At 32.4% G+C, this 11,529-nt stretch overlaps 1 protein-coding gene across 1 annotated transcript; it reads left to right on the top strand.

Moving 5' to 3' along the window:
* On the top strand, positions 9,185–9,640 carry LOC104784230. Its single transcript, XM_010509285.1, has one exon. The coding sequence runs from the start codon at positions 9,185–9,187 to the stop codon at positions 9,638–9,640; it is 456 nt and encodes a 151-aa protein (XP_010507587.1).

The following is an 11,529-nucleotide window of genomic DNA, read 5'->3' as shown; positions in this document are numbered from 1 at the left end:
GAAGATCCAGAAATATTACTCATGATTTTGAGAGAAAGAGACAGATTTGGATTTTCTTCAATTTCGATTTTTAGGGTTCTTAGTAAGAATTTGGGGTTATCGTTTTAAAATAGAAGAAGAAGTAGTCGGGTCGAGTTCTAAATGTTACCGGATTATAAATTGCTTTCATACCGGTTTAACATGGGTTTCTATCGGGTTTATTAACAAAACCGTGTAAATCCAGCCGGATGGGGAAATAGACATAAAAGTATTAATTCGGGGGGAATTAGAAGGAGGATATAAGCTGGAAGGGGTTCTAGTAGGAGGTCAAAGTTTCAGGGATAATCGGTACGATATGGTAATTTTGAGGGGTAAATAGGATGTCTTTCCGAATTAATATCGTTAAAATAAAACAAATATAAAAGGAGAAATGAAGGTTGAAGAAAAAAAGAGAGCAAAAATATTACACAAAGAGGCAGTCTAGATTAGAAAGATGTCAATACTGACAAAGGAAAAAACAAATATGTTAATACTTCATAAAATATGTTTTACGTGATCTTTTTGTCCACCTCATAAACAATATGTTAATTGGTGAATGCCATTTAACATGTTACCTCGTTATTTTTTTACTCATCTTAAATTATTCAACAAATTGTCCCTCAATTATTTTGGTGGGTTAGATTTTTCTAATATTTAACGAAGCTGATCTTCTTCCGAGTCAACTTTACTCACCCGCCATTCAACTTAGTTTCATCTAACTTTTGGGTTCACAATTTGTCGGCAAAAATATACATTCCTATTATTTTTTTTTAATATAGGAAAACTGTAGTGAACATAGAAATTTTATACCTGCAGGCTAGAGCCGCCATTGCACCATGGGATTTGATAGCTTTCGTAGTCTCGTCTTTAACGTTCTTCGATTCTTCCTTGCTGGGTGCCAGTGCCACTGGCGTTTATTCCTTTATAGTAAGTATTCTTTGGGCTAGTTGTTATGTCCTCTTTCATGTGTGTAAGTTTTTTGTTTGTTAAAGCCTAAAGGGCTTATTCGTTTCATTTTGGTTAAACACATTTTCATGTGATTAGTTTCTACTATATTTGTTCTTACGTCGCATTGTTTTAACATTGCAAACCTCCCGCTATAAACAGAAATTTCCTTTTAATTATAAAAGAAAATTAAAATATAAGTCATCGATCATGAAAAAAAAAATGGTGCTAACTACACCAATTTTTGAGTTAAAAAAAATGTAAAAATAGATTATTTGTTACAAAAACAGATTTTGTAAAGAGAACGCCATATTGACAGCAAAATATAAAAGAGAAACATCAGAATGTGGATGAACTCTATCTTTGAAGATAAGTCATAGCCTTTTATGGTCCGTAAATAATATGCAAATAATAAAGAATTCTCAATCATTACGTGTAGCTTCGAGTTTAGATTTCAGATATCTCGATTTTGGTTTCCAAACGTCACAAACAAAGAACAATTATGCAGAAAGAAAAATAGATTGAAATCTAGAAAAAGGAAAGAAAGAAATGGATTTGTGATTCGAAAGCCATCGATCACTCAACTCATTGATTTTGTCGTGTGGCATGTATTGTTGTGCAAGCATCCAAAAGACTCATAAATTATTATCAGCACTAACATGACATAACGTTCTTCAATTATGTACATATTGACATGGTTCTTCTACATGACTACATCTTATCATATAAGCATCCAAGTGTGTAGATCATGACACTTCCGTTTTAGAGTCCCACGTATAATACACTCCATATTTAATAATTCCATACATATATATTATAGAAGCACACGTCCACGTAAGCTTATTTCCACATTTTATATTGCTTCCAATTAAATTATCTACAAATAGCTCTTACCTATATCATAATTGATGCGAATGTTGTTGTTACGGCCTAATCAATATAGTTAGTTGATGATTACTTGGTTCATTATTCTCTCTCTTTCTTTTTTCACTCAGTTAAATATTGACTTAATTAGGAGACTAGGCACCTTTTCACAAAATAATAAGATACTTTTAAAAAGATATTGGTAAAATAGACACTTTTCTCTCTCTTCTCTAATACATATCTCTATTAGAGTGACATTTAGTAATAGACTATTTTATTCTTTTTTGTTGATTTGTGTATGCAAAAAAAATAAAATAGTAATTGGGCCTAAAATATATTCAATAACAAATGTATATTTATAATTGTTTATGAGTTATTTATTTTATATTTAAGCTATAGTTTTGAGAAAGGGGTAGAGTTTAGATTTTATAGTTTAGAGTTTAATTTTGAAAGTTTAATTTTAAATCATGATATTTTGAAACTTTATATATATATATATATCCAATAACAAATGTATATTTATAATTGTTTATGAGTTATTTGTTTTATATTTAAGCTATAGTTTTGAGAAAGGGGTAGAGTTTAGATTTTATAGTTTAGAGTTTAATTTTGAAAATTTAATTTTAAATCATAATGATATTTTGAAACTTTAGGTATATATATATATTTAAATTTTGAATTTTCTATTTTACATTTAAAGTATTATTTTGAGAGAGAGGTATGATTTGAAATTTATAATTTAAAGTTTAATTTTAAATCATGATGCTATTTTTGAAAATTTAAAGATTATGTTAAATTTGGAAACAATATTTTTTTTAGGTTTGGCTCTCTACTTTACATTTAAGGTGTAGTGTCGAGAAGAGTAGGTTTAAAATTTATAGTTTAAGGTTTAATTTTAAATCATGATGTTATATTTGAAACTTTAGAGATGATATGTTCCATTTTAAAACCAATTTTTTTAGATAGATTATGAGATAGTAGAGTTACTAGCCTGTACACCACCAATCAAAATCACGATACAACACCCCATATGGTATACCAAACCTTGATGGTACACTTGATATAAATGGTATACCCAACCCAGATGGTACACCAGAAACAAATAGTATATTAGATTCAGATGGTACACTGACGCAAATGGTATACTAGACCCAGATGGTACACAAAGCTCATATGGTACACCGGACGTTGATGGTACACCACCCAAACCGTACACCAGACCCAGATGGTACACCAAACACAGATGGTACACCAAACACAAATGGTACACTAGACCCAAATGGTACACCAAACTCAGATGGTACACCAGACGCAGATGGTACACCATCCAAACGGTATACCAGACCCAAATGGTACACCAAATGTAGATAGTGCACTAGACCCAAATAGTACACTAGACCCAGATAGTACACCATACGCAGATAGTACACTAGACCTAAATGGTACACCATACGCATATGGTATACACCATACGCATATGGTACACCATACGCATATGGTACACCATACGCATATGGTACACCATACGCATATGGTACACCATACGCATATGGTACACCATACGCATATGGTACACCATACACATATGGTATACTACCTAGATGATAAAACAAATCCAGATAGGCCAAATATACACAAATCATAATTTTAGTGGACTGGTATTAATTAATTAAAAAAGTTGTGGACCCACCCATAAAACCCTTTTTTAAAGTATGTGAATATATTGATCTTTTTATTTAATTTTTGTCTTATACTCTATCTCACAAGCTCTTTATCTCACAAGACATAAAAAGTATCTATTCTCCAAATTTTGTTTTAAAAATGTATATTTCTCAAATATCTTTTTTCAAAAAGTGTTTAGTTGACTAATGGACTCTTAAATATTCCCTAAGTGAAGCAAACTTATGATAACATAATATCTAGGTTATATATCTAACCAACTATTTAAAAAAAATAAAAATAAGTACGATCTTCAATCTAAATCCGAATTTTTTGGTCATCTACACTCCATTTTTTAGCGATTACAAGGGTTTTTCTCTAGCACATGTTAAACTCACACACATTCAAGCTCTCTACGTTGTTAATTCTAAGAAAAGAAGAATAAGAATATTGTTAGACTGAGTGTTAGGAGAGTACTTTATCATTATCCGGTTAATTTTGTATGAATCGAAAATAACCTTAAACAGTCTTAGAACTCGGTCCAATAATGTCTTAGTCGCATTATCGCATCTTAATACAATGGGAATTCAAACTCACTAAACAAGAACATTAAAAGCAGTTATATCAATCAGTTCATATCAGTTTTGTCAAAGGTGCAAAAGGTTGACTTGACGAAGGGAAACAGAAATGGTTGAATGAAGTATTCCTCTTTTCGTTATGTCGTTGAAATTTCACCTTGTGAGGGTAAATTTTATTGGTTTGAATGCTATTCTTCTTCCTCTACTATTTTTTTTTTTTAATAAATATATTTCTTCACTATATTGTATAATGGAAGTAGAACAATAGCATTCATATTTGAGGGTAAATTTGTTCATTAGATACTAACTACACAACTCGTATACGTAATTTCAGCAAAACACTATCTATTCGAATGTTCTTTTAGCAGATTTAGTATGTAGGCAAGTTATCACTTAGACCATCATTAACGGTAGCAACGACAAGCTTTGTTCAAAATAATATATTTTATTTTTTAAAAAAATTATTATTATATATTTAAATAATAAATTAATATAAAAAAAATTGACCAATCATAAACTGTTATACTATAGAGGAACGATTTTTCCGATGCTCGCTAAAGAAACGTTTCTCACTTTTTGATTTGTTTTATTATTATTTTTTAATTTTTAGTTAAGAGTACCTTTAATAGTAACGATCAATAAAGATGTTTTTAATAGCCGCAAATCATTTCCAAATATTATAATTTTATATGTTTATTATATCAGTTATTTCGCGGAAAATATAATAAATAGAATGTAATTAATATTGTTTTATAGTTTAGCTAATATTTTGGCTGATACTCTCGTAAATTTTTTCCCCTAAATATACGATCACTTTTTTTGATAAACAACATATAATTTGGGTGCACAAAACAAAATGTAATATATACTAGGAAACTTTGCGTTTCCGAATCCAATAAAAACATTCGATACGTTGGTAAACCTTTGCTAATATGCTCGAGAACTTAAATGGTTGAGTGTAATTTGGTATTAGTAGAATAGTGAAAAATCAATTTGTTTGAAAACTAGGAGCTGATCAAAACATTCTTACTTTTCATATATTTTATATAACTCGTTCGTCAAATCGCTCGTTTTAAACGACGATCTTAAGCACCGTTCCATACATCTATAAATAATTGAAACATAATGCCTTTTTTTTAAACGGTAAAACACAAACGCATCTTTCGTTATTTACCGATGAAAACGAGATCATTGTTGCTAATCACAAAATGCATCAAAACAAATGACTTCTCCACCGAAAAAAAAGAAGAAGTAATGAGATAAATGCATGATCTTAATCCAACTTCATTATTGTAAAATTTTCTGCATACGAAATTATTAAACCAAAGAATAATGAAGTTGGTTTTTGGCAAATGAATTAATGAATTAATTTTGTCGGTCAGATGGGTCCGGCAACCGTCGATAATCAAGACTCGTATCACCGTAACACCGTTACCGACACAAATAGTGAAAGCTTATATAATTTTATTTATTTATAAATAATTTTTATGCATTTAATTTGGAATATTATTGAATTTCAGCATTGTCCTTTCGGGGACATCTTCTCAATTCTAATTTGTTTATAAGATTATAAAATTTAATATTTTTACCAAGTTCTTTATTTTAGGTAGGACCTTGGGACAAAAGAGGTTCGGAAGTACTTCCATAATTTATACGTAAATACATAAATACAATCTCCCAAAAAAAATGAATATTAACGTATTATAATTATGTGATCATTTGTCAATCAATGCTTATTATTGTTGGTTAAGGTAAATAACTATATGCATTTTTTTTTTGACAAACTATATGCATTTTTCTTTTCCGAATAGAACATTTTTTTTGTGTTATAATGACTTTTGATCTATTAGAGCAAGATTATCACAGATGTTAGAGGGGTTTTTAGATTTATTTAGGGAAAAAATAAATGAAAAGAAAAGGAAAAATAGAAGAGACTCTCTAATATAATACATTGAAATCGTATGTAAGAGACGCTACGTGTCCATTTCTCGTTGGCTAACAGATAAAAACAAAAGGTAATTTTTTTTTTTCACGCATCTTTCTCTCTTTCTCTCTTACTCTCTTTCTCTCGTGATCAAAGACTCGATTTGATGTCAGAAAGAGATGCTTTAATCGGAGGTAATAAAATCGATGGAGTGTTGGGTCGTAGGCGATTATTATCGACGGTGATCTTATCGGAGGCGACTGTAGCGATGGCGATTTCAATCGTCGTTGAGATTGTATCGGAGGGGATTTGAAGGAGAAGGTGATTCAATCGGAAGAGATTGGATCAATTCGATTGAGAGGATAAGTTTTTGACTACAATAGTATGATTAGGTAAACTGTTAGGTTGATTTGATTTTGGATGCTTGATATTAGGGTTTTTGATGTTTGTTCGAGTTATTGGATTTTTGGTGTGTTTGTGTTCCGATTGATAATTGATGCTTTAAAGGGATTAGGGTTCTTGGTGTGCATGTGTTTGTGTTCCGAGTTGGTCCGTTTGTGTTTGTGTTCCGATTTGGTCCGTTTGTTTACCGATTGATAAGGGTGGCTTTAAAGGGATTAGGGTTCTTGAGAACCATGTGTTTGGTCTGTTTGTGTATAGTTTTTGGTGTGTTTGTGTTTGTTTACCGATTGATAAGTGATCTTTTGTGTTGTTTAGACATTATTGTCATAAAACAAAGTATAATGTTCTTGTTCGATTTTGGTTGTAGTATGCTTCATTCCTTCTGTTTGCCTGATAATTTAGTGTTGTTCCTTTAGTATATTGTCCTTGTTTGATATTCATTTTAATTTGCGGTTTTTTGATATATGTCTCTCTTTTGTTTTGAGGTTAAATGGGCAAAAAGGATGTCGATGGATTGATGAGTATAGAGTGTGTGTCGTCGGCCATGAAGGAAGGTAATTATCATCCTCTTCTTTCTTCATTTATTTGATGTTAGTTAAAGTATGAGAGTGAGTCATTTATGTTAAAGCTTTTGTTTGTTGGTTGTGATAAATGTGTTTACTACTTGTTAGTGTAGGTATTAGTCTACTCAGTCATTGATGTTATTGGTTGAAGTATTGTGTTAGTTGGTTGTGAAGATTTTTAATGTGTGGTTGTTGTAGTTTACGTAAAGACTTAATTAGTTGTAAAGTAAAAAAACATAAACCTTATAAATTCATAGTCTTCCTCTTCATAGTAAAAAACACCAAAACAATTTCACCCTTATAAACCTTAACCAAAACACCAAAACACCAAAACTCTTTCAACCAACAAACACAATACGATATGGATTCCGACGACTACATGAATCCATATCATCCCACCTCTAGCTATTTGAATCTGTTACAAAGCCAACTTGAAACACAAAACCTCCAAGGCAGTCCTTCTCTAAGTCCATGTTCTGAAGCTCCATCTGAACCTGCATCACCGCAAGAAAACCGCAAAACAAGGCATGCATGGATACCAACTGATGATATCATATTTGTCTCTGCTTGGCTCAACACGAGCAAGGATCCGGTGACTTCGAATCAACAAAGACTTGGTGCCTTTTGGGGAAGGATTGCGGATTACCTTGCAAAGTGACCAAATGCTGCAGGTCGGCCAAAGAGTGAGGCGAGTCATTGTAAGCAGAGGTGGGGGAGGATAAATGACTTGGTGTGCAAGTTCGTTGGTTATTATGAGGCTGCGACAAGAGAGAAGAGTAGTGGACAGAATGAAGATGACGTGGTGAAGTTGGCACACCAAATATACTTTGATGATCATTGACATCGGTTTACCTTGGAGCATGCTTGGAGAGACTTAAGGTACGATCAAAAGTGGTGTGCATCCATATCTACTAAAGGCAATGGAGTGAAGAGGGGAAGGGTGTCTGTTGATGGGCCTGAATAGGATGCACATCCGGTTAATGATATTGATGGATCACAGCCCCGTCCTCAAGGTGTTAAGGCTGCAAAGGGAAAGTTCAAAAAAACCTCTAACACCCAACCGATTGAAGTGGAGGAAGATGGAAAAGCTTACTTGGAGTTTCAGCTGGATCGTATGTCGAAGATGTATGAGATGAAGCAGAAGGACTTCGAACTGAAAGAGAAGGAGTTTGCTATGAAGAAGGAGCATATGAAGCATGTGATGCTTGATAATCTGCTTGCTAAAAAGGATTCACTAACTGAATCCGAAAAAGCTCTTAAAGATAAGCTAATTGCTGACATGATCTCATCAGGTTGAATGTTAGAGAATGAAGTGTTTTATTAATTATGTTTCTTTTGTACTGTTTTCTATATTAGGACAAGCTCCAAGTGTTTTATTAACTATGTTTCTTTTGTATTGTTTTATGTATTAGGACAAGCTCCTTGTGTTTTTTGTAATCGACTCTTGATAACTATGTTGTTAGTAATCGAATGGTGTGAACTATTTCTTCAGTTTGTTTGTGTTTATGTTTCGTTTTTGGATGCTTTGTCAATCGTATGGTGTTTGTTATGCTATGAGAATTGGGATGCATGATTAATTGGGATGTTGTCATTGTAATGCAGGTGGAACAAGAAACACCTGTGACACCAAAACAAGGAAGAAGCAAGAAGTCGGTCATGTGAAACCAACTTGAAGTCGGTCATGTGAAGTCGGTCATGTGACACCAAAACATACACTATTGTATTTTTGTACTTTTACCACACACTTTCTCTTGTTTTTTGTACTTCTACCACACATGTTCATTTATCATTTCAAACCACATATTGAGAGAATACTTTTACCACACAAATTTTAAGTTTTCTACACCACAATTTCTTCTATATAATGTCCAAAGCTAGCACACAAAATCTACACACCAAACCGATCAAATACACAACTCCTTTGCTAAATTGTAAACACCAAAACTCCTTTTCTATATTTCCAAACTCTCTAAATATGGCATCTTCTTCCCATAATGATGATGTTGATGACATACTTGATGAATGTTTTAATCAAACATGCGATCAAATCACCAATCATGTATGACAAAATCTTCTTACTCCACCAATCCAAAGTCAACCACCACCTAAACCAAGAAAAAAAACGAATTCACGTTGAAAGAAATCGAGAAGTCGGTCATGACCACTTGTGGAATGATTATTTCAGTGAGGATGCTACTTATCCTCCCAACATTTTCCGTCGCCGTTTTAGAATGAACAAGCCATTATTCATTCGTATTGTGGATAAGCTCGCATCTGAAGTTCCCTATTTTCAACAAAGAAGAGATGCTACCGGAAGGTTGGGTTTGTCTACATTGCAAAAGTGTACAGCAGCAATTCGTATGATGACATATGGTTCTGCAGCTGATGCGTTTGACGAATACCTCCGACTTTCTGAAACTGTGGCGCTATCATGCTTGGACAATTTTACAGATTCAGTCGTAAATCTATTTGGAGATGAGTACTTGAGAAGACCCACACCAGCAGATCTTCAAAGACTACTCGACGAAGGCGAGTTACGCGGATTTCCCGGCATGATAGGAAGCATCGATTGTATGCATTGGGAGTGGAAAAATTGTTCCACCGCATGGAAATGTCAATACACCCGCGAATCTGGAAAGCCCACAATCGTTTTAGAGGCGGTGGCTTCGTATGATCTCTGGATCTGACATGCTTTCTTTGGACTACCAGGTACATTAAACGATATCAATATTCTTGACCGATCTCCAATCTTTGATGATATTTTGCATGGTCGAGCTCCTAAAGTTAAATACAGTGTCAATGGACATGAGTATAAATTGGCTTACTATCTGACGGATGATATTTATCCAAAATGGTATACTTTTATCCAATCTATTCCACTGCCACAAACTCCAGAAGCCTCTTTATTTGCGAGATAACAGGAAGCTGTGCGTAAAGATGTAGAGCGTGCTTTTGGAGTTTTGCATGCTCGATTTGTCATAGTTAAAAACCCGGCTCTTATTTAGGATAAGGTAAAAATTGGGAAAATCATGAGAGCGTGTATCATACTGCACAATATGATAGTAGAAGACGAACGAGATGGGTACAATCTGTTTGATGAAACTGAATTCGCACAAATGGAGTCACTATAAAAAAAAGGTCAGTTTCTATCATTTATTTTGAATATTTGGTTGAGAATATTTGGGCAAAATTTGGAGCAAATCATTATTAAAATTAATCATTTTTTTCCATTTAAGAATTGCACTTCTATTGTAATATGTATTAATGTTTTTATTATGTTTTGTATGTTTGAAAATTAATTAAAATGCAATATTTTCTAATTTTAAAAAATCTTAAATGTTTACACATTTATACCACTTCTATTCTATTTAAAATTTTTAAATTTAAAAAAAAATATATTTTAAAAAATAAGAGACCCAAAATTAGAACCTACCAATGGAAAAGCAAATTTTATCTAAGAGATCATGAGTTCTTATATTCAAAACAATATATAATTAATTCATAAAAAATTTAACAACCCCTTATAAGAGACTACCAATAATTATTGTCTTAGTCTGTAGTTTGATGTCTTCTCTTTTTTTTTTTTATTTTTTTTGTCAAAATGATGTCTTATTTTTTCTTTTGTCAAAATTGATTTCTTCTCTTTAACTATCTTTTTCACAACCACTAAAAGAATTATTAACCATTTTGTCTTCAAACAAAATTACTAATCGAACCCATTATCCTCTTTCACAAAAACTTTAGAATCTAAAATTTATTCATATTTCACTCTCTATAATACACATATATAATTAGGGGTTTGCCCAAAAATATATATATATATATATAATTAGGGATTCAATATTTGACATCTGGCTAAGGCAAAGTTTAAGGTTTGATATCTCCTGCAACCAAGAGAAAATATAATGGAGAAAGGCCCTACGTTTATGTCGACAAAGCTGAGGTATAGGATTCCTGTTATGATTATCAGATTTGAAAACTAATCACGGATTTAATCCAATTGTCTTGAATCCCTAAATCACTCTTTTGGGTAAGTTTACCCTCGTTCGAAATTTTGGGTCACACCTTTAATAGTAATTCTTTTGATTAATTAATCACTATAGCAATATATATTTAATGTACATATAGATTTGTTATGATCAAGCGTACGTGCACTATTGGAAACTAATCATTCAGATCCTTTTTATAATGGGGGGTATGGAGCAAGACAGCTTGTGTGAAACAAGTGAAAAACAAGTAAAACTCGAATAATAAATGGTGTAGGACAAATGTAACAAAAGATATGTGAACGGTGGCGGTGTGTATAATGTCATCAAATTTGGAGTAATTGTTTTGATATCTGAATGATAAAATGTCGTAACATTTTATGAAAAAGTATGTCTGTTGCGTATATATATTTTTACTGGTAACAAATTAGTGTCGATACGGTTCAACCGAAATGTATTTATCCATGATACTATATTAGATCAGATCATATGAGGAACATATATATCATGGATTGAGAATTTAGTCACAAGCATGAAGCAATTATGTTATCGACCAACCAGGAAAACTAAAAAGCATTTAGCAAACGCAA

The sequence above is a fragment of the Camelina sativa genome, chromosome 4, assembly GCF_000633955.1.
Source record: "Camelina sativa cultivar DH55 chromosome 4, Cs, whole genome shotgun sequence".
NCBI lineage: Eukaryota > Viridiplantae > Streptophyta > Magnoliopsida > Brassicales > Brassicaceae > Camelina > Camelina sativa.
The sequence above is the reverse complement of the archived record's forward strand: the minus strand, read 5'-3'. Positions and strand labels throughout refer to the sequence as shown.